This window comes from Monocercomonoides exilis (assembly GCF_001643675.1).
Source record: "Monocercomonoides exilis strain PA203 chromosome Unknown scaffold24-1337568, whole genome shotgun sequence".
NCBI lineage: Eukaryota > Preaxostyla > Oxymonadida > Polymastigidae > Monocercomonoides > Monocercomonoides exilis.
In genome coordinates, this window is record NW_027150569.1 from 581,076 (window position 1) to 605,245 (window position 24,170).

General features: G+C 37.1%; 2 protein-coding genes across 2 annotated transcripts; one reads left to right on the forward strand and one right to left on the reverse strand.

The window, feature by feature from the left end:
* Window positions 1-3,288: 3,288 nt before the first annotated feature.
* Window positions 3,289-21,370, forward strand: MONOS_1362 (uncharacterized protein). The gene is made up of 5 exons (XM_067866337.1): window positions 3,289-3,558; window positions 3,632-3,800; window positions 3,886-8,939; window positions 9,636-18,894; window positions 19,042-21,370. Exons 1-5 carry the CDS (start codon window positions 3,314-3,316, stop codon window positions 20,878-20,880), a joined length of 16,566 nt encoding a protein of 5,521 aa, XP_067726884.1. The 5' UTR covers window positions 3,289-3,313; the 3' UTR covers window positions 20,881-21,370.
* A 143-nt stretch (window positions 21,371-21,513) lies between these two features.
* On the reverse strand, window positions 21,514-22,583 carry MONOS_1361 (uncharacterized protein; the record flags this gene model as incomplete). Its single annotated transcript, XM_067866326.1, has 2 exons — window positions 21,514-22,335; window positions 22,467-22,583. 2 exons carry the CDS (start codon window positions 22,581-22,583, stop codon window positions 21,613-21,615), a joined length of 840 nt encoding a protein of 279 aa, XP_067726885.1. The 3' UTR covers window positions 21,514-21,612.
* Window positions 22,584-24,170: the final 1,587 nt, after the last annotated feature.

Consider the following 24,170-nt stretch of genomic DNA (forward strand, 5'->3'; position numbering starts at 1 on the left):
ATTTACAAAGACTTAAATCAATATGAACAAAAATACAAATAGAATTTTTTTTTGCATTTTAATAATAAAGTGTTTTGATTTTTATTCAAGGATAATAATTATCTCATGTCAATTTTTTTAAAAGACGATATGATAAATGATTTTTTTGTGAAAATAAACAATTGTTAAATTCAAAAGAATAAGTGATATTTTGTTTGTTTAAAAAAACATTATTGAAATCATGAAAGTTAAATCATTTTTAGAAAAAACGAATTGAACAAAAATAAACAATCAAGTTCTATTCTTTACGAAAATAAACAATAATGAATATATGATATTGAAAACAATACTCCAAAAACATTATCAATCATATGGAAGGATACTATTGTTGCTTCACAGTGCATGTTGTGACTGCTCTCATCGCGGAAAATAGAAATGAAATAAAATAAAATTTAATAAAGGTTCACTGGTTAAAAATTGACATCACTAATTTTTTAAGATATATTCTTAAACATTGAAAAGGATTTTATGATTGATAAATTATTATTAAAAAAAACTTGTTACAAACAAAAAAAAATTTCAAAAAAAAATTTAAAAAAAAAATTTCAAAAAAAAAAAAAGTGCCGGGCACTGACTTACGCGAGCTCACCTTTTTCAAGGTGACGCAGATGTTTACGCAAAAAGTCAAATTTGAAATTTTTTTGGTCAATGGACCATCAGATAAATCAGTGATTGTCTATGGAGTCAGTGAAGTCGTGAACCAAATCCGGGAAAGGAACGAAACGCGGGAATGTCAAATCCATGGAGTAGTTGGGTGATTATTTTTGACATTATTTTATTTTTTTTCAAAAATTTCGGTTCGAAAATTTCCCATGAATGTCAATAAAAAAGCACTGAAAAATAAAGATGACAATGAGAAATGTTTTCATCTTTATTTGAGCTTACACATATATTTTTAAAGCAGTTGCGAAATTTTTAACGTTTGATTAAAACATCTCTTTCCAGTGACAAAAAAACTTTTAAAAACCATCACCTTGAAAAAAATTATGATTTCAAAAACAATAACTTTGTTTTTGAACAATTGATTCCACTTCAATGTTTCAAGAATATTGAACAAAAAATAAATAAATAAATAAGTGAGACAAAATTTTTCTCTTCATGCATTTTCATAGAAAAATTATGCACTTTTCATTGACTTTTTTGTATCAAAAAACTCAATAAAAATAGATCCATTTTTTGACATTCTTGAAATGTTGGAAATTTTTTTGTTTTGATTTCAACAATTCCTTTTTACGGATATAAAAATCAAATATTTTTTTGAAATCTGTCTAAATTTTTTTGTTAAGTTCCTTTTGTTTAATTTTCAAATAAAATAAAAATTTCAAATTTCGATCAAATTTCTGTTCCCAATCACGAAAATTCACAAAAATAAAAATAATACCAATTTCAAGATTTTGTTTTCATAATAGCAAAATTTGGCGAGTGGGAACATACAACTGATCGAAATATGAAATTTTTATTTTATTTGAAAATTAAACAAAAGGAACTTTTCAAAAAAATTTAGACATTTGATAAAGTTTAAAAATGTTATTAGAAAAACAGTTTTTTCATGCTTTGTGCATAAAAAGCTTGAAAGTCCGTATTTTCACCCAAATAAATATTTATTTATTTAAAAAAACGTTCATTCAATGTTTTTAAAAGTTTTTTTTTTTATTGTAGCATGAACCGAGCATCTGAAATCAGATGGAAAAAAAAATATTGACTGATATGAAACTTAACAAAAATAATCGGACAAAATGATAAAATTCAAACAATGAACTACAAAACAAAATAGTTCGAAAAGGAAAGTCGTTTTTCATTGATATCAAACTGGTTTTCACAATTTGTTTCAGAAACTTGTTTTCGTTGGTGAAAAGCAATCCATCTTTATTTCTTTGTTGAACTTTTTTAAAACACGCAGCTTCCATTGATAATAATTTTCAATATTTTGAAACTGAATAGAAATCTGATCTTTGAAGACAGTTTTTGAAGTCCGTTGCATCACTGGATAAATATATGATCCATCAGTGAACAACCCAAAAAAAAATTGCCTTGGGTTGGTGTTATTGCGAATAAAAAATTTGAATTCTTTTTTTTTTTTTTTTTTTTTTTTTAATATGATTGTGTTAAGACGTAATTATCATTGGATTTTCAAATACATATTTCAGTTTCGTCATATTTCAACATTTGATCTGAATCGATTTTTTTGGTTTTTATATTGACAAACGAAAATGAAAACCAGGACGCAATTTTTGTTGAGGATGCAAAGATCCTTTTCATATCAAATGATTTTGGTTTCACCATTTATAAAGCATTTCCTCACATAATGAATTGTCTGGCTATTTTTTTCATTGATTTCCGTTTCTTCACTGTTATTACTTTCATTTCGGTTTTTTCGCTTCATTACATTTTCTTCCTAATTACACATAATGAAAAAAGATCAAAGATAATATTCGAATATAAGTCATTTTGTTTCAAAAATGCCTTTGATTACAATTTTTTTTGTTGAAAGCAATAGATTCGAAACAGTCTTGAATTTTTTCTTGTTCCTCGATATTAAATAAATTGAACCTTTCATTACGCTGTGGATCTTTTCAATTTTTCAATTAAGAAATGTGTCGATATTGCGAAGAGGAAGAGACCTAAACGGAAAAAATAATTTTCTTGTTAAAGAAATCTTTTCAAGAAAGTGCAAAGTTAAAAATTTCAATTTTTGATTTAAATCAACGAAACTCTTCAGTTGCAAAATCTTTTGAAAGTTCCGATGAAGAATGAAAAGAAGTCATATTACAGAAAAAAGCAAACATAACGGCTTTGTGATCATTTTATTTATTCGAATTTATTCTGATATTTCATATTTTTTAAAAAAAGATAGCATTGAATAATTGAAGAGGGACATGAAAGCGTATGCTATTTTCAAAATCAAATTCATTTATTCACTTTTACTCTTTTTTAGTTTTTCGTAAAACATTCCTGGGTTTTGTCCACAACTTTATCTGGCAGATAAAAAAAAAAAAAAAATTACATTAATGAAACCAAGTGAAGTTTGAAGAATGAAATGAAATGAAAAAATTTATGAAAATCGATTAACACAACGAAATCCCTAAAAATTTAATAAAATAAATATTTTTCAAAAACCAATTCTGATAAGGATTAACTATAACTGATGGACGTAACAAAAATTTTTTATCTGTAACACATGCTAATATATTAATATTGATATACACATATATTTCTCGAAAAATAACTTTTAATTCGATCTGGACCCTTACTGATATGGTATTTGATATATCCAATGTCAAATCGCCAAAATCATAAGAATACATGTATCAAGCCTACCGGGGCTGTGATTTATCAATTAACTCCAGATGTTTTGCAAGAACTTGTTACAGGAAGTTCTCAGTTAATGAAGAAATACCCTGTATATTTATGCTTCAACAATGATTGCTTTAGAAAAAGCGGAACAAATTTTCTCCTCACTTCTGCTACAGGTTTTGGATATTGTGTTCCAGTGAACATAGTTAAGGAAATTGATTTGGGGTTTGTGTTCAAAATATTTTTTTTGCGATTTAATATTTGAAGCAAATTTTGAAAAAATCGCGAAATCTTTCAGAGGAAACAAGTTAACATCTTTTAATATTTTTGAAGCTAGCAGAGATAGGAAAGGATCAAAGCCAGGATTTATCAGGCTTCGGCGCATTTGGCTTGATCAAAATCAGTTAAAAAGCGTTTCTCTTGATGGAATCCCAGCTGTCGAAGAAATATATTTGCAGCACAACCATGTTTGCGTTTTTGTAGATATAGAAATTGATTTTCAATATTTAAACAAATGAATTATTTTTTTTGAAAAAATATTATTTTTTATAGATAAGGACGTTTCCAGGTTTCAAAACGTTTCCTCGTCTGAGAATTCTCAATTTAGCTCACAATCAACTTTCTGGTCCCCTGACGCCATTATCGCATGTGTCTAAGTCATTGGTGCATCTTGATCTGTCATCAAACAAATTCAACTGGAATTTGCAGGCTATGCAAGAAACCCTTCGAATCTTTGAATCAATGAAGAACCTTGAATCCCTGATGATTACGCCCAATCCGTTTTTGGATCGTTATTCGGAAGACTTGCTCAACTCCCACATTTTGTATGCATTTCGTGAGGGGAAATTGAAATTGCTGGATGGGATGAAGATTGAGAAAGCACAAAAAAAGCAGAAGCCATCGGAGGAATTAGTGCTTTTGGGAGGAGAAGATAAGTTAGAAGGAGAAGAAGGAGAAGAAGAGAGAGAAGAGAAAGAAGAAGAAGAAGAAGAGGTAAAGGAGACGAAAGAGGAGAAGAAGGAAGAGGAGGAAGATGAAAATGCATCATCATCATCATCTTCTTCTTCATCTTCTTCCTCTTCCTCTTCCTCCTCCTCTTCTTCTGTTTCACCAATGTCAGCTGAAACAGAAAGATTGGACAATGAAGAAGAGAAAGAAGAAAAGAGAGAAGAAGCGAAGAAGGAAGAGAAGGAAGAGAAAGAAGAAGAAGAAGAAGAAGAAGAAGCGGTTGTTATTGTTGGAGAGAATGAAGAAGGAAATGCAAAAGAAGAAGAGAAAGAGAAAAAGGATGAGAAAGAGAAAGAAGAGAAAGAGAAAAAGGAAGAAAAAGAAGAAGAAGAAGAGAATATTGAAAATGAATTGAATGATGAAGCGATTATTGTTCAAGAGACAGAAGATGAAAACAAGAAAAACGAAGAAAATGAAGAAAATGAAGAAGAAGAGAAGAAGGAAGAAGAGGAAAAGAAGGAAGAAGAAGAAAAGAAAGAAGAAGAGAAAGAGAAAGAAGAGAAGAATGAAGAAGAAAAAGAAGAGAAAGAAGAAGATAAAGAAGCATCATTTTCTTCTGCTGTGATTGCAATTGATGGTCAAGATAATGTTATTGATGAAGAGAAAGAAGAAGAGAAAGAGAAAGAGAAAGAGAAAGAAGAAGAGATAGAGAAAGAAGAGAAAGAGAAAGAAAAAGAAAAGAAAGAGAAAGAGAAAGAAGAGAAAGAAGAAGAGAAAGAAAGAAAACAAGAAGAAGAAGAAGAAGACATTACAATTGTGGAAGAGGAAGGAAAAGAGGAGAAAGAAGAGAAAGAGGAACAAGAAGAGGGAAAAGAAAAAGAAAGAAAAGAAGAAGAAGAAGAAGAGAAAAACGAAGAAGAAGATGAGAAAGAAGAAGAAAAGGAAGAAAAGGAAGAAAAGGAAGAAAAGGAAGAAAAGGAAGAAGAGAAAGAGAAGAAAGAAGATTCTTCAAATCAACCAGATGTTGTTATTGTACCAATTCCCGCTTCTTCTTCTTCTTCTTCTCCTCTTCCTTCATCTTCTACGTCTTCTTCTTCTTCTGAAGAAGCTTCATCTGCAACATCTTCATCATCTTCTCCATCAATTTCTTCTTCTTCTTCTTCTGAAAACGAAAAAGGTAATGAAAATCAACAAAAAATAGAAATTGAACCAAAAACTTTGCAGACAAATGAAGAAAATGAAGAAAATGAAGCAAAAAGAGAAAATGAAGAAATAAAACGAACAAGAGGAGAAAGAGAAGAAAATAACGAATCACAAATTCGACCTTCTTTGGATGGGAATAAGAATAATGCTGAAGAAGAAGAAGAAGATGAAGAAGTTACTGCTGTTATTGATGATGAAGGAAAAGAAGAGAAGGAAAGGAAAGAGAAAGAGAAAGAGAAAGAGGAGAAGGAAAAGGAGAAGGAGAAAGAAGAAAAAGAAGAAAAGGAAAGAGAAGAAAAGAAGAAGAAAGAAGAAGAAGAAGAAAGAAAACGAAAGGAAGAAGAGGAGCGAAAGAAGAAGGAAGAAGAAGAAAGAATTCAAAAAGAGAAAGAGGAGAAAGAAAGAGAAAAGAAAGTGAAAGAAGAAAAAGAGAAAGAAGAAAAAGAGAAAGAAATGAAAGATAAAGATAAAGAAGAAGAAGAAGAAGAAGAAGAAGAAGAAGACAACATGAAAAAGAAGACAACAATAGATTCCAAAGAAAATATCGAAAAATTCACAAATTTGATTGCAAAGATGAAAATCATTGCAAAACAACAACAAAACCAGCATATGTCAAATAACAAACAGAAAAATATTTCGAACAATAAGAATAAAATATCAATTGAAACTTTATCTTCTTCTTCTGCTTCTTCTCTTTCTTCTTCTTCTTCTCAATCAAAAACAGAAATTCCACTCAAAATTGACTTCAACCAACTCCTCAGCACTTCAAATGAACTTTTTGCTAACCTGAAAAAGCTGAATAACACATATCATCCACTTTCAAACATGCAAATTTCTTCTTCTTCACCTTCTTCTTCTTCTTCTTCTTCCTCCTCTTCCTCCTCCTCCTCTTCCTCTTCCTCCTCTTCCTCTTCCTCTTCCTCTTCCTCCTCCTCCTCTTCCTCTTCTTCCAATTGTTTTTCTCTTCTTTCTTCTTCCATTGCATTAGTTACTAAGTTTGTTTGTTTGATTATGCCAAATTCATCATCATCATCATCATCATCATCATCATCATCATCTTCTTCTTCTTCTTCTTCTTCTTCTTCCTCTTCTTCTTCTTCCTCCTCTTCTTCTTCTCTTCTTTCCTTTTATTCTTCCAATACAACTGTCTTCAATGCTCCTGACTGTTCTTCATTTGTTGAATGTGCGTATGGATTATTACCTTCTTCTTCTTCTTCATCATCTTCCTCTTCTTCTCCCTCTTCTTCCTCTTTGAATGATATTTCCTCCGTTTCTTCCATCATCACCACACTTTTAGCTGCTTCTTTACTCTTCTTCCGTTTTTCTTCCTCTTCCTCTTCCTCTTCTTCTTCCTCTTCTTCCTCTCCTTCTTCTCCTTCTTCTCCTTCTCCCTCCCTCCCTCCCTCTCTCTTCCTCACCGCCAGCTATCTCTGCCTCTTCTCTCTGTCTCTTTTGTGTCTCATTCAGCACAATCACTTTGGCATTGCTGTTTCTCTTCTTCTCAGAAACAATCGTTTGTTCCATTCGATTTCTCCTCAATTGCTCACTTCCTTTTTGGAAGGTTGTTTGTCGAATGAAGAAGGAAGAGAAGGAGAAAGAGAAGAAGAAGAGGTTATTATTAATGGACATAGGGAAAGATATTCGGATTCTGCTTCATCATCATCATCATCATCTTCTTCTTCTTCTCTTTCTTCTTTCTCTTCTTCTCTTTCTCTTTCTCTCTCTCCTTCCTCTTCCCTCCAGTTATCTTCCCCTTCTCTTCTATCTTCTCTTCATGCTCTTTCCTTTGTGATGAACGAATTTCCTCTTCTTTCTTCGTTTTCTCGCTCTTCCTCAGGCAAGTTCATTGACGGTGCTTCATTAGCAGTAGCAGCAAGTGTTAGCGTGAAGAAAGCAGAAGAGGAAGAGAAGAAGAAGAAGAAGAAGAAGAAGAAGGAAGAAGAGGAAGAAGAAATGAAGAAAAGTGGAAAGGAAGGAAAAGAAGGAAGAAGAAGAAGAGGAGGTTATTGTGATTATTTTGAAGAAGAAGAAGAAGAAGAAGAAGAAGAAGGAAGTTTTGATGAAAATGAAAATGAATATGAAGAAGATGAAGATCTGGATTTAGACGATGAAGACAGATACAACAATATGAATGAATGTGAAGGTGATGACGATGACAGTTTTATTTTTGATAATAACAAAGAGGAAGGAGAAGGAGAAGGAGAAGGAGAAGGAAGAGAAGGAGGAAATGAAGATGAAAGATACAATTTGTTGTCTTCTTCTTCTTCTTCTTCTTCTCGTTCTTCTTCTTCTTCTCGTTCTTTTCAAATGCCTTTTTCTGATATTGTTATGTCATTTGTCGAGTTGGCTAAGGATTTGGGAAAAGAAGAAACTAACAAAAAAGGAAAAACATCAACTTCTTCTTCTTCCTCCTCCTCTTCTTCTCTTTCTCTCCTCTCCTCCTTCTCTCAACGCCATCGTCTTTCCCTTCTTTCTCTTTTCTACACTACCCGAACAGAATCTTCTTCTTCTGCCCCTTTCACTCAGTTTGCTCCCTTTGGAATGGAAACACATTCGTTGAAGTTTTTGTTTGTGGTTATGATGAGGGCAATGGCTGGGGAGATGATGAAGGAGGAACAGGAAGAGGAAGAGAAGAAGAAGGAGAAAGAGAAGAAAGAGAAGAAAGAAGAGAAGAACGGAAAGAAGGAGAAAGAAAATGAGAAGACGGAAGAAAAGGCAAATAAAACAAACAATAATATTATTGATGAAGAAGAAAGAGGAGAAGGAGAAAGAGAAAGAGAAAGAGAAGGAGAAAGAGAAGATAACAATGAAGACAATCCATCTTTTATTGTTTCATCAGAAATGGAACATATTCTAACCTTGTTTTCCATCTTCACTCCAAACCATCAGCTCGTCAAACCTCTTCTTCCACACCTCATTCATTGTGCGTTTTCTGTCTTCTTTGAATTTTATGATAATGTTGAGAATGTTTTGAATTCTTCTTATTCTTCTTCTGCTTCTTCAACATCAACTTCTTCTTTTTCCTCCTCCTCCTCCTCCTCCTCTTCTTCTTCTTCTTCTCTTTCTTCATCATCTATTTATCATTCCTACATCTCCTCAACAGACAAATTGCAAAAGCAGAGAGAAGAAGAGAAAAGAAGAAGAGCCAAATTGGCTTCTGTTCCAACGCGTTGCATTCCTTCTTGTTTTGACTCACCAAATTTGACAAGAAATGAAAAGGGAAGAGGAGAAGGAGAAGGAGAAGAAGAAGAAAATGAAGATACAAATAATAATAATAATAATAAAAGCGAAACATTAGCTTCATCATCATCATCATCTTCTTCTTCCTCTTCTTCCTCTTCCTCTTCCTCTTCCTCTTCTTCTCTTCCTCCTTCTCACCCAGTGAAAGAGATGAATGAAGATATCTTTGCCCTTCTTTTCTCCCTCTCTTCCCTCAAAACTCTTTCTTCTCTCTTGTTTCTGATTGATTTGTGCATAAACCCATCATTTTTGCATCATTATGTATATCCTGCTCTTTCTCATGCGTCAAGTTCTTGTTCTTCTCCTTCTTCTCCTTCTTCTTTAACTTCTTCCTCTTTTCTTTCTCCTCCTTTTTCTTCTTCTTCTTCTTCTTCTTTTTATTCTTCTTCATTGTCTTTCTTGTCTTCTTCTTCTTCTTCCTCTTCTTCTTCTTCTCTCTCCAATCATCCTGATTTGTTCCCTGCCTCTCTTCTTCTCTTCTGTTTGCCAAGATTAGCTGTCACTTCTGCTAATGTTGCTTCTTTTGCAATGGAACAGTTGAAGAAGATTGCTGAAATAACAGGGAATAATAATAATAATAATAATAATAATAATAATAATAATAATAATAATAATAATAATAATAATAATAATAATAATAATAATAATAATAATAATAATAATAATAATAATAATAATAATAATAATAATAATAATAATAATAATAATAATAATAATAATAATAATAATAATAATAATAATAATGTGTTTATTGGACAAGAATTAATATCTTCTTCTTCTTCCTCTTCTTCTTCTTCATCATCTTCCTCTTCTCCTTCTTCTCCTTCCTCTTCCTCTTCCTCTTTCTCCTCCTCTTCTTCTCTCCCCATCCAATTCGCCAACACGATATCTTCTTGTCTTCCTCTTGTCAGTGCCATCTTCTCCTTCTGCTGCATTTTATCGTCACATCGTTCAATGGCTGATGCTTTTCTTTCTTCTCCTCTTCATATTTGCTGTTTATCTTCAAGTTCTTCTTCTCTTTCTTCTTCTTCTTCTTCTTCAAATACACTTTCTGATCAACTTCTTTATTTGCTTTCACAAACATCTGTTTCCATTGCAAAGAAGAAGAAAAAGAAGAAGAACAAAATTGTTTCTTCAGCTTTTGTTGGAATATCAGCAGAAATCGAAGAAATTAATGGAGAAATGAAAAATGGAAGTTTGAACACAAATTCTTCTTCTTCTTCTTCTTTATCTCACAATGAAATACACCAAAATAATGAAAAAGGAAGAAAAAGAGAAGAAGAAAGAGAAGAAAGAGAAGAAAAAGAAGAAGAAGAGGAAGAAGAAGAAACGCTAGTTATCTTCCATCCATATGTGATTCCAATGATAACTTCATCTTTGTCGTTGCTTTGCCAAATGTTAGCGGCTTTATCTTCAGACTCATCTTCTGATGATCTTTCTTCTTTGGTGAATTCTTCTTCTTCTTCTTCGCTTTCTTCCTCTTCCTCTTCTTCCTCTTCTTCAGATTCATCTAACATTGCACCAACAATCAAACATACTAATGCTCCTATTCCTCCTCCTATTTCATCATCTTTATCATCCTCTTCCTCCTCCTCTTCTTCTCTTTCTTCTCTTTCTCTTCAGCCATCCAAATCAGAATTGGTTTCTCTTCCAGACCGAACAAAACTCACTCACACTCTTCGAAGAAGCAATCTTTTCTTTGAAATCTTCTCAAACAACAAAGTCACTTCCATTTTGTCTGCTATTTTAGACTTCAGATTTTGTGTGTTGGGGAATTATGAAAGAGAAGAAGGAAAGTTATCTTCTTATTCTTCTGCTTCTTCTTCATTACCTTCTTCTTCTTCTTCTTCCTCTTCTCCTTCCTCCCTCTTCTCCCTCTTCTCCTCCTCTTCTCTTCTTCTTCCTCTCCTCTCTTCCTCTTTGCATTCTCTTTCCATCTTATTGACTGTTTCTGAATCAACACGTGCCAATAAATCGACTCTTGAATGTTCGATTAGAGAAACACGATATTTCTCCTCTTTCTTCTTGTTCACTGAATTTTTATTTGGCTCTTCTTCTTCTTCTTCTTCTTCCTCTGCTTCTTTTGCTTCATTGATTTCTTCTTCTTCTCATTTCTTCTCTTCTTTTCCTGATATTTTCAAACCTCCATCTTCTTCTGATGACTCGGCAGTTTTGTTCCTTTCTTTAGCTTCCACAATCATCAGATGCACAAATTCTCTATTGTTTGCAGCAACATCTTCTGCTTCTTCTTCTTCTTTTTCATCATCATCATCTTCTTCTTTTTCATCATCATCATCATCTTCCTCCTCCTCCTCTTCTTCTCTCCACCCTCATCTCATGCCCCTCATCACCACTGTCTCCCAAACCCTCTTCCACTTCTTCCTCTCTCCTCCTTCTCTTTCTCCCCTCTCCACATTCCGCCCTCTTTCTGCCATCGATGCTGCCCCAGCTACTCTGATCAATGCAAAAGACCAAGAGTTCATTTCTCAATGGCATAACACACTGAACGCTGCGAAAGTTGGGAATGAACAAGGACTAAAAACATCATCATCATCATCATCATCATCATCATCATCATCATCATCATCATCATCATCATCATCATCATCATCAATATCAGCAATAACAGCAGCAACAGCAAATCAATTAGGATTATCATTAACCTTCACGTCATCTGATATGTTTCATTCAACCCTCTTCAATCAAGATGGACCAAAGACAAATTGTTCTTCTCTTTCTTTGCCTTCACCTGTGCCTTCTGCTGTTGTTCCAATTCCTCCTTCTCCACTCGTTGGCAGCTTGGATGATGGAATGGAACAAAATGGGTTGTTGGCGGAAAGAGAAGGAGGAGGAGAAAGAGGAGAAGAAAGAGGAGGAGAAGGAGAAGAAGAAGATAGTAATGTAGATGAAGGCAATGGAAGTAGGAATGGAAGAAATGGTGGAGTTATCAGCAATATTTCTGGATCTTTAGCTAAATCATCAGAAGAACAAAAGAAAAACCATTCAAAATTTCCATCTTTTCCTTCTTTCTCTTTCGCATCGTCTTGTCTTCAATCGCTTCTCTTCCGCTTCCACACACGTGTCTTTGAGCTTGTTTCTTCTTTCTTTGCTTTCACATACTCCGTTCGCAACAGACTCATGATTCTTTCATGTTTGGCTTCTTCTCTTTCGTTGCTTGCTCCTTTTTGCATTGTGAAAGAGAAAAAGTTTCCTTCTGATCCGTCATTAGCAATACATGACACAAAATTATTGCTTAGAAGAGAAAGAAGAAACATGATAAAGGAAGAAAGAGAAAAGACGTTATCATTGGAAGTGGAGGACTTTGATGAAGAAGAGGCGAATGCGAAGAGAAGAAAGAGGATGGAAAATAATAACAACAATGTTAAAACAGAACAATTTCAGAAGGAAGAGAAGAAGAGGAAAGGAGAAGAAGGAATAAACCTCATGTCCCAAACATCTGTGCAGATGTCTTCTGCTATTTCAAACCTGTTTTCTTCGATTAATCCAACGAATAGCTTATCTTTCATGATGAACGGGGCAAAAGACAAACAGAAGGGCAAAGAAGAGAAAGCAAAGCATTCATTCAAAAATGTCACTTTGGCTTTGATGGCTGCTCGGAACTTGCCACGCCAGACAGCTGCTCCTTCTGATCCATCTACATCCTCTTCTTCTTCATCTTCTATTTCTTCTTCTTCCTCCTCTCCCTCAACTTCCACATTCCAACCTCCTCCTCTTTTCCTCCTCCCTATCTTTGCGCGCCGCTGTGATCCAATTGTCTCAGATTGCATTCATCTTTTGTCGAGAATCGCTTCCACTGCGAAAGTTGAGTCGCCTGCGATTGTCTCATCCACAGCTGCTCTGTTGATGGACGCTGCACCTTTTGTGCTGTCGGCGCTGGAGATAAACACGAGAAGAAGAGGAACTATGGCAAGGAAGCAGGAGGAGGAGAAGAGAGAAGAGGGATGGGGTTGTTTTGAAGGAAATGCAAACTTTTCTTCACAATGTTCTTCTTCTTCTTGCAATTGTAATGTTGATTCTTCTTCTTTTTCTGCTGCTGAAACAAGACATCGTCAACTCACAAAGTCTCTTTCATCCTTGTATTCTATGCTCCACAAGTACCCTCTCATGCTCGCCTCTTTCTCTGATCTTCTTCTCACCCCCCAGTTTCCTAGCTCTCCACTCCCACTGCCTCAAGACATCAACATCTGGGCATCGTCTTTCAACTTCTTCACTTCCCTCTCTCGCTTCAAGTGGCAATCAGTCATTGAAACTTTGTCCTCTTCTGCTGATTGTGTGGTGCAGATCGCAGTGAACGAGGTGTTCAATGGAGGAATGAGCCATTTCTTTGTGGAAGAGACGTGTGTGGGCAATGAGATGATGAATGTGTTTAGCGCTTTAATCTTCACTGCCCCCCTTTCACCTGTTGCTGTTCGGATGCTGAAGCAAGTTGCCTGCTTGCTGGAAGGGAAAAAAGAAGAAACTTTGTTCCCTTCGTTTTCTGATCAGAACGATCTTAGAGACCTTCCCTGGACGAAGCAATGGAACGAGATGGAGGCAGCGTTCATGAACACGGAAGCAACTTTCCTGCCAACTGTACCCACACCTGCAATGGTGGCTGCGAAGAACAAGCTTATCACAGCTTCCTCTGCCCCTGTTGTAGCACCGCAGCCGAGAAACAAGCAGAATGCGGCAAGGCTCACCATTTTGGATGCGATTTCGTCGCCTCTGGAGTCGATGACGAGTGATTCGCATAGAAATGGAGGGGAGAACAAAGGGAAGGACGGGAAGGACGGGAAGAAAGAAGAAGCAGAGAACGAAAGTGGTTCTTTTGCTTCTTCTTCTTCTTCCTCCTCTTCCTCCTCCTCTTCCTCTTTGTCTTCTTTGTCTTCCTCCATCTCCACTCTCTCTTCTCTGAGGAATCCTGTTTCACTCCAAAAGAGCAGAAAAAGCAAGATGGGGCCGTTAGTTATCCAGCTGACTGAACGATTGAGCAAAGTTGTTCAGCGGATGAAGCTGTTTATTTCGATGAAAGGCGCGTTTTTGCTTGCGAAATTTTTGTGTTTCTACACAAATGACTTCAGAATGGATGAAGGTGATGGTGTTGGCATATATTCAGAAGCTGCTGTTAAGTATGCCAAGTGCAGGATGCTGAAAGGAGGAGAAGAAGGGGAAGGAGCAAAAGGAGAGGAAGAAAATGACAATAAGAAGCAAAGCACAGAGAACAAGAAAGAGAAATCGAATAACAGAATAAATAGAGGAAAGAATGGAATAACAAACAATAATGATGATGACGACGATGATGAAGATGAGCTTGATGAAGCTGATGTTCCAATAGAAGCATCGTTTGATGATAACTTCTATCACGTTCTGTCTCATCGCTTAAGAACACGAGGAACAGGCAAAAGAAGGAAGGAAGAAGAGAAGAAGATGGAAGAAGAGAAGGATAGAGAAAACAGTTGTTCAAAGGAAGAAGGAGAAAGAGAAGAAGGAGAAAGAGAAGAAGGAGAAGGAGATAAATCCACAGAAGAAGAAGAAGAAGAAGAAGAAAGCAGTCCGAGTGAAACTTGGAAGTTTGAAATCGAACGAGCAAAATCAGATGAATTGGAAGTGAATGAGTTAACTCGCAAACATCGTTCATCATCTTCCTCATCCTCATCCTCTTCTTCCTCCTCCACCTCTTCTTCTTCCTCCATCTCTTCCTCCTCTTCCAAATATCGCTTCCACGATCTCTTTGCAATGAGTGGGGTGCATCTGCCATCAGCAGCTGTGGAAGAGCTGGCTTCCTTCTGGGAAGGGTGGAAGAATATGCTTGTGCTGGCAGAGTTGAGAAGGAGAAGGATGTTTCAGATGAGAAAGAACAAAGTTCTGAGAGAAGAAAGGGAAAGAATGGCGAAGGAGAAGAAAGAGGCACAGGGTCTGTTTAGCTTTGCGGGGTTGGGAATTTCAATGCCTTCTTCTTCTTCTTCTTCGTCTTCGTCTTCATCGTCTTCTGCTTCTTCTTCATCTTCATCTTCATCATCAGCAACAGTAACAACAACGTCTTCTTCTGCTGCTTCAGCTTCAAAAGCAACATCATCTTCAACGCCAACACCAGCATCTTCTTCTACTCCATCATCATCATCATCTTCTTCTTCTTCCTCCTCTTCCTCTTCCACCAATGAAGATAGCATTCCCTTGAACAAACAAGAAGACGAAGAAGACGAAGTATACGACGATATTGAGACAGAACAGCAGAACTTTTACGAGTTCCGCTTTGAACCTGCTGCTTCGTTGCCTTCTCATTCATATGCTTCTTCTTCCTCCTCCTCTTCTTATTCTTCCAATTATTATTCTTCTTCTCATTCGCCTTCTATTGTTGATTCTCTTTCTCTCAGCGGAGCTAATGGAGAAACAAGAAGAAGATCGCAAACACAAACAGAACTGCAATTAAATAGACACAAAAATATTCATTCTTCTTCTTCTTCATCTTCATCTTCCTCCTCCTCTTCTTCTCTTTCCCTTCTCAAACAAAGAGATAAAGACGGAAATGATAAGTCAACACCCGTTCCTCCTCCTTCTTCCCCTCCTTCCCCTCCTCCTCCATCATCTTCATCATCATCAGCTTCTGTTTTGGATGTGGATGAAGTTGAATGGGGCGGTGAAGAGTTTATTTCCATCACAAAACTCGGAACAGAAAAGGAGATGGAAGAAATCGAAGAGCAAAAAAGGATTCTTTCACAGCCATGGCATTTCCCTTCTACTTCTCATGTGTCGAATAAACAGAGGAAATTAAATGAAAGAGGAAATGAAAGAGGAAGAGGAAGAGGAGGGTGTGGAAGAGATTCATTGGGGATTACGAGACCTGTCTCTGCTTATCCATCGACAGCTTCTTCTGCTTCTCTTTCTTCTCTTTCTTCTTTTTCTTCATTGAATTCTGTTCATCTTCCAAATGGATTTGCACCCCATCAGCCTTCAAATACATCAATGTCATCATCTTCTTCTGTTTCTTCTTCTGATTCTTCTTCTTCTTCTTCTTCTTCTGCTTCTGCTTCTTCTCCATTCAATCATTCGTCTCCTCTTCCTTCTTCTCCCTCAGCTTTGCAACCTTCTCACTCGCCTTTCTCAACAACACGGTTGGTTTCCTCTTCTCCTGTTCCATCACCACCAATGCTAAGACATTCTAAGCAATCTCATTCATTCTCTAATCTTCCTCTTTCTTCTTCTTCCTCCTCTTCTCCTTCTTCTTCTTCTCCGATTTCTTCTTCTCTTTCTTTCTCTTCTTCTTCTTTTGGATTACTCGGAAGAAGTGCTTCAAGCAATATGCTTCTTTCTCCTCCTTCTTCTCCTCTTGCTTCTTCTTCTCCTTCTCCTCCTCCTTCCATTTCTCCTTTGGCTCTTGTTAATTCATCAAAGATGCACACTTTTGTCCCAACAATCTTTGAAATGTTATCTTCTTCTTCTTCTTCAAATTCTTTCTTTTCTTCCTCCTCCTCCTCCTCTTCTTCTCCTCTTCCATTTTATTCTTCTCTTCCTTCCTCTTTCTCCTTCATCTCATTTAATTCTCCTTTGTCTTCTCCTTCCTCTCTCTTCTCCTCTCCTCTCATCGCTATTGAACTGTCTCTTCAGTCTCTTTTGTCTGTCTTGTGGTACGGCCCTCCAAAAATCAAAGCAGAAGTGAGAACAAGTTTGAGAATACCTCAGTTCTTCTTCATCCTCTATCGCCTTGTCTCGAAATACGGCTGGGGGCAAAGTGGATGTGGTGTGGGGGCAAGATGTTTGTCTATGATTAGCTCTTTGCTTCCACTTTCGATACAGGAGATGATTCAGAGGGAGAAGAACGAGGTGAGCGATGCAGAGATTGTGTTCTTTGGGAAGGGAGGAGGAGGAGAAAAGGGAGAAAAGGAGAAGATGGAGAAGGAGAAGGAGAAGGAAGAAGAAAAAGAAGAAGAGAAGGAGAAGGAGAAGGAGAAAGAAGAAGATGAAGGAAAGAGCGACAAGAAGAAAGCGAAAGAGAAGAAGGAGAAAGAAAAGGAGAAAGAGAAGAAAGAAAAGGAAAAAGCGAAAGAAGAGAAGAAGAAGAAAGAAGAAGAGGAGAAAGCGGCCAATGCAGCCAATGCAGCGATGAAGAAGAACAAGAAGAAAGGAAAATTGGAAGTGCAGTTATTGAAAGACGATGTGGATGAGAATGATGAATGTGTCGTGTGGGTGGAGCAATACCGAGAATCGATCAACTACAACACAGCCAGCGGGAAGAAAGGAGAGAAACAGAGTAATCTTTCAAAGTCATCATCATCATCTTCTTCTTCTTCTTCACTGTCTTCTTCTTCTTCTTCTTCTTCTTCTTCTTCCTCTTCCTCATCGATCCAATCAAAATTCACTGATGATAAAGTTAACACCCGAGCACACAAAGCCACAAAAAGGCAATCATTTGTTCTCCCTCCTCCTCCGAAGCTGTTCAAAGACGAGTTTTTGCTCATTCACATTGCATATCTTATTATCTCCCCTCTGTACACCGATCTCTCAGCCATCTTCGACTTCCACATTGAAAATCCGTTTGGAAACAGAAAACAGAATAATGGCTATAATAATAACAGTAATAATAGTAATAATAGTAATAAAGATAATTCAATGTTTAACCATCAAAGATTGCCAAATCCATTGCAAGGCATTAGCAGAGCAAGGAAAGATGCATTTTCTCCTGTTATGCTGACTCCAAATATACCAACTCTGAACTCATTTGCATACACTTACTCTCCATCACTCACTGCTAAGCAGTCATCTTCTTCTATTTCTTATTCATCATCCTCGTCTTCTTCCTCCTCCTCCTCTTCTTCTTTTCCTCAGAAATTCTCTTTCACCCAGTTCCTTTCTGCTCCTCCTTCTCCCCGTCGCTCTTTCTTCCCACACAGAAGCGATTCTGTTTGGATATACAGACAAGACATGCAATATGATCAATTATCTTCTTCCTCTTCCTCTTCCTCTTCTTCTTCTTCTTCTTCTTGTCCTTCTCTTTCCTATTCTCGTTCTCCTTCTCGTTCTTTCTCTTTCTCCTCCTCCTCCTCATCATCATCTTCTTCTCTCTTCTCCCTCTCTTCCTCTTTCCCCTGTAATAGATTATCTTCTCTATCTGATGCTGCATTTGAGACAGTTGTGGAAGAAGTAGCTCAGATTTCACTGCAGTTGATAAAAGCAATCAAACATTTGCCTGTTTTGTCATTTGAGAGCAGAAGGGAGATTGTGACAGAGTTTGAGAGAATGAGAGGAAGAAGAGAGAGAAATGAGAATGGTGAGAAGAGAAGAGGAAATAATGAAGTTGTGAAGGAGAAGGAAGAGGAGAAAGAGAATAAAGAGAAAGAGAAAGAGAAGGAAAAGAAAGAATCAGATGAACAGAACAACGAAGTTGTTCCAGTTCCATTGACTCCATCTTCAGGTGATTCATCATCATCATCATCATCATCTTCTTCTTCATCTGCATCTTCCTGTGATAATTTAGATACAAACTCTTCATCATCTTCGTTACAATCTTCTTCTTCTTCTTCATCTTCAACTGTTTCTTCTTCTCTTTCTTCCTCTTCTCCTTCCTCTTCTCCTTATCGTGTTCTCCCTCTCATCCGCTTCCTCAACACCTCTTCTCCTTTTACTTCTGAGTCTGTTTTGGAGTCTGCTGAATCGCTCAGACAAGCCATCACTCTGTTCTATTTCCCTTATTCCATTGTATGCTTGCTCATTCGATTGCTCGTGTATAGCTATTCCTTCTTCTCCTCCCCAGTTTTCTCTTCTGCTTCTTATCCTTCCTTCCATTCGATTTCGAATGTGTCTGTTCCACATGTGAATGCTAATTCTTCAATGGCGTTGTCATATTCATCATCATCATCTTCTTCTTATTCTTCTTCGAATCATGCAAACAGACTCATTCAAGATTCCTTTGTTGATGAAGAAGCAGATGATTTTAATATCAAAAAAGAAGAAGAAAGAGAAAAAGAAGAAAAAGAAGAAAGGCAATCCACACCTCCTCCTCTGCTTCAATCAGAAGAAGGGAAACAGGAGAGAATGAGAAGAGACCGAATCAAACAGGAGCAGAAGTATCTGCTGTACAGCACTCAGCACAGATTGAAGAGGTTTTTGGGCGAATGGATGGTTCTGTTCCCAGAGATGAGATATTCTGTCTTGAAGGAGATTGAGAGGATTAAGGTGTGATTTACTTTTTCTTTGTTTTTCTTTCTTTTTAATTTGATTTATTATTATTATTATTATTATTATTATTATTATTATTATTATTATTATTTTGAAAAAAATATTTAATTTTCTTCTTTTTCTTCTATATTTCCATTCCAACAGCTCAACGAAGCCTATCCGATTGCCCCGTCCTTCTTCGACGAGATCAACTATGTCATTGCGGAGTCCTACTTCCTCTCTTATCTCCGCTACGTCCACGACTCTGCATTTCCCGAGCGATTGAGACGAAACTTCCTGGCAAACATCATGCTGAAGGCAAAAGGAGACGAAAAGAAGAAAGGGAAGAATAAAAAATCATCATCATCTTCTTCTTCTTCTTCTGAGCCAGACACTCCCACATTGGATTATGCACGCTCTTCCTCTTCTGATTCAAATGCTCTTTCGTCTTCTTTCTCCTCTCCTTCTTCTCCTTCTGATTCTCCCTCGTCTTCTCCTTCTCCTTCTCCCACTCCTTCTCCGTCTGTGTCACCTTCGCCTGGCTCTTCCTCTTCCTCTCCCGAAAGACCTCGCCCTGTCGACATCGATCCATTTGTCAGATTCAGAGAGCTTCCAGTGAAAGAGCACAAGATGATGAATTCTCACATTCTGGCGTCTTCGTATGGATTTGTCTATTCTCCGCAGATAAACACAAAGGGAGTGGTGATTTTGACAACACATGGCGTGTTTTTCTTTGAAAACCCATCGCTTTTTGAAGTGAAAGTTACAGACAACTCGATTGGCCGCATTGTGCAGTCATCTCGTTCTGCTCTTCTTGCTGGGATGAAGGAGCCAGGCTTTGGGAGCTCGGACACAGATGTGAAGAAGTACTACACAGCAGAGGATGTGGTGGCGATGGAGGAAGAGAAAGTGATTGGCAATTTGGGCCTGTTTGAGAAGTCGCTGCTCGCAAACAGCAGCATCCAGCAGGAGCTGAGTGTTGTTGAAGGAATTACTCAAGTTTCATCATCATCATCTTCTTCTTCTTCCTCATCCTCTTTTCCTTCCTCCCCTGTCTTGCTTCGGCACCGCCAGCGGTCGTCTCCGATCAACCGCATCCCAACGGTGTCTCCAGTGCTGACTCTACTGTCGCTGGAGAGGACACAAGCGAACTCAGGGAAAGAGACATTCACATCGCTGAGCGGAGACGGGAGCTTTGCGTCGTTGGTTCCGCACAGCGTGTATATGAAAGGGGAGAAGATGCGGTTCATTGCGTATGTACCGTATGAGGAGCTGACGACGGTGGTGATTGATCCGTCGCTGCAGGAGATAGGGTTTGAGCTGAACACGGGGGAGTCCCATTTCATATCCTTTGTGTGCACATGCATCGGGCGGATGCTGGGGATGCGTGATGCGATCTACGATGTGATGTCGTCGTTCTACCCGAAGTGCCCGTTTGTGATTGTGACTGAGAACTCGGTGGCGACCGAGTGCCGGATCAACTTCATTCCGCAGTCGACTCTGATGTCGCCGGCGCTTCTGGCACACGAGCTGACGCTGCCGTATCCGTTCGGGCAGCGTGTGCTGTTCCACTCGAACTGCCTGAAGCGCAACCCGGACGGGGTGTTCAGCGCGAGGGTGGTATCACTGTCGCGGGAGTATCTGTGCGAGTTCTTCGACCAGCCGGAGCACTGGGGCAGCAAGAACAGCAGCGAGTACATTGCGCTGAATGCAGCTGTGCCGATGTCTCTGTTTGCGGAGTACGATGTGCTGGCGCTGACAGACGGGGGGAGGGCAAAGGTGCGTCCGAAGAGCATCGTGTTCCCGCACCAGGCGCTGCAGCCGATTGCAAACGATCCGCAGTCGGTTCTGCTGAGGTTTTTCAAACAGAGTGACAAGAGACTGAGACTGGTGAAGATTGTGTTCAGGTTCCCGTCGATTGAGACGACGCACATGTTCATCACGACCTTCAGATATTGTGTGGAGGAGATTATTCTGGAGCAGCTTGAACTGGCGAGGAAATAAACAGTGCACGTACGTTTTGCTGTAAATGGTTTTTTTGAAATTGTTTGGAGGAATCCCAAAAAGCATAAGGTGTTTGGAAATCAGATAAATGATGTATTTATGTTTATTTATTGTTTAATTGAGATGTGATTTTTTTTTCCCCCTTTTGTTGAGTGGAATCTGTCTGTAGTGTTGATTTCTTGTTTTCTTTTTTCCGCAAAATGAAAATTTACAAAAGTGAAAACTTTAATGTGATACACTGAATGAAATGTAAAGTTATTATTTATTGTTTTATCTCACCAACTGTTTAGCCTTTTTTATTTTTGTGTGATTATTTATTGAAAAGAGTACCAGATTATCTTTTTTTATTTTAAAATATTGATTGGACTTTTTACTTTTTCTTTTAATTTGGAAACGAGTTTCTGTAAATGAGAATTTTTTGAAGATTTTTGATTTTTGATTTTTTTTTTATGGAAAAGCGAAATTCACTTGAATAGTCAAATTAACGAGGTATTTTCAGAATTTTTCTTCGAAAAGTTGATTGATGAATATTTCAAACAAAATACTTAACTTTTAAAAATGAATGGAAACTCAGTGAATCATCCAGAAACCGATCTTTTCTTCTTCTTTTCTTTTTTGAAACAGGAAAAAAAATTCTTTAAATAACAATTCTCTCTCTTTTGTGAAATGAATCAAAAAATAATAATAATAAAAACAATTTTTGAGTTACAAATTCAAATGAAAAGAAATTCCTCAAACATTCACAAAATAATCTGCCAAATCTTTTGTCAATTCATTGTATCTTTTGTTAAAAAATGGAATCACTCCATGAAAGCTTGCAACAATATCTTCGTATCCCTCTTCTTCCATCTGATCAAACATTTTCCTTTTTGCTGCCTTTCTTTTCACTTCTCCAGCTTCTCCAGCTTCTCCATCTTCATTATCAGTCTTTTCTTTCAGTCTTCCTGAAATATCCAAAAAGAAATACAAGCAATCCCACAAAACTTCATCCAGCAAAGTTGATTGCTTCATTTCCTCTGAATACAGATCGATCGCACCTCCCTTCTGCAAGTCCTCAATCTCCATCTCTTTCTTTTCCGCTGCTTCTCTGATTGAATTCGAGCATTGATAGCTGATTTCTTTGCAATTACCCCTTGCTGCTCGAAACAGCCCCGCAAGGCTGCCGACAAGCCCAACAAATTCTTTATTCCACAACTTCCTCAGCGACAAGTCATTTTCAATAACGTAGAACCACCTCTTGAGCACAAGCACTTCTTTCGCTTCTTTCCTTCTTCTTCCCTCTTTTTTCCTCTTCCAGTCAATGCATTCTGTCAGCTCTTCCAATTCCATTGCTGCCTCTTTCGCAAAATGCAGCTCATTCATAATCACTTCTTCCAAACTTTTCTCACCCAGCAATCGATTTTTCAAAAACTCCCAAGCAGATTGATACGCAAGCCGCGTCAGGTTGCGATGCTCCTGATGGTACAGGATGATCTCTTTGATTTCATTCAATTACAGCTCTTTGGAGACAAACTTTTCAAAAAATAAAAAATAAAAATGTGAAAAATAAAATAAAAACATGAAAAAGGAAAATGAAATTCTCATACGGAAAGTTCAATGTTGCACAATGACAGCAAAGCCATTTCCACTTCCTTTTTAATCTCCTCGCTTTCGTCCTTGTTCAGTGCAGCTTTCAGAATGCAAGGCACGCCAATTGAAATCATTTTAAACGTGAAGTCATCTCTCAAATAAAAACTGCATTCACAAAGATCAGCCAAAAGCTTTTCGTCCTTTTCTTTTTTCTTCCCATTTTCTTCAATTATCATCTGTTCGAAACTTTGATTCAGCGAAGATGTTTTTAAACCAATGATCCAAATTTTTCTCAGCACATTGCAGAATCCAATGCGTTTCAGCAGCAAAAGGGCATTCCCCATCGATAAATTCTTCATGCAAATCATACAAAGCAGTCTATAGAATAGATTCCCGTGAAAACGTATTGAAATTCAACTTCGCCCATTTCATCAATTATTTTATTCATTTCTTCGATTTTCCGCTTCTGCTTCATTTCTGGGCAATCTTCCAGTTCATTGAATAACACTTCAAAAATCAAAAAGGAAATGCGAAACAACATCAGTTTCCATCAATCAAATCAAGCAAATCGAGCAAATTGAGCAAACTTGAAAACTCTGTTCTTCGGCACATCTCCTGATACACACGAAATCGTATATCATCATCACATGAGCTCATTCTGCTTGTAGTTTGTATTTTTTCTATTTGTTCAAAATTGTTCTTCACCCGATGAAACAAAAGATAAATACAAACAAAAGCGATTGCAAAGCAAAATAAAAAAGACTGCAATATGTGCTGCTTTGTTTTTGCTTAATAAAAAGAAATGCAAAAGCAAGTGGGATGAAACCACCAGGCGAAGCAGCAAAAGAACGGAAACAGAAATCTTTTGTTTCGATTTGATCGAACCAATTATTAATTAGAAAATGAAAGATTATCGATTTGAGAGTTTGTTCATTTGCAAATCCAATAATTGAGTTTGAATGAAAAGAAAAAGGAAGCAAACAAGCTTGAAAATATAAAGAAAGTTCATTCTTGCAATTTATTATTTGTGAAAGAAGAATGAAACTGAAAACATGAACATGTGATTGTTGAAGGATTGGCATATTTTGAAGCTGTTGCGTTTTAAGCTCATTTGCAAAGGCTCACTGGATTGCGGATGATGAAAAGAAATGAATATCTGAAAATATGCACAAAATGACGGTTAAAAAGTCTTGAGCATGGAGAACATGGCTGACGAGTGGTTGAAGGAAAAGGCCCAACCCTTCAGTTGTCACATAATCACGTGCCATGAAGAAAAACAATAAAGGCCAGCACCGTCAGAAAAGAAACACACCACAGAGTCAGATGAGACAGAAACATCAAAAGAAATGAGGTGATTAATTGTTGTGAGGCAAAAGCAAGAACAAAAAAATAATTTATTTGATTTTGCAAAATGCATATTGATTCATTTTTATTTTTATTTTTTTTGAAAAATATTTTACAAAGTAATATTACCAAGCGTTGTTTGTATTCATTCTATGCAATCTGTTCCTGCCCTTACGCATCATTCGATAACCGATCTGAAGCACAACCAATTGAAGGAATCCAGCTGCTGATAATGCAACTGGATGAGTGCACGGCCAAGGAACTTGGGAGTCCGCCTCCTGAGGCTGGATGGATGATAAAAGAGTCGCATTCAAAATGAAGAAGAAGCAGAAGAAGCAGAAGCAGAAGAAGAAGAAAATGAAAAAGAAGAACGCGAT

Coding starts and splice junctions, on each gene's coding strand:
- MONOS_1362 (XM_067866337.1), top strand. CDS start 3,314: ATGTCAAATCGCCAAAATCATAAGAATACATGTATCAAGCCTACCGGG. Junction 3,559..3,631: donor GTTAAGGAAATTGATTTGGG/GTTTGTGTTCAA, acceptor GAAATCTTTCAG/AGGAAACAAGTTAACATCTT. Junction 18,895..19,041: donor AGGAGATTGAGAGGATTAAG/GTGTGATTTACT, acceptor CCATTCCAACAG/CTCAACGAAGCCTATCCGAT.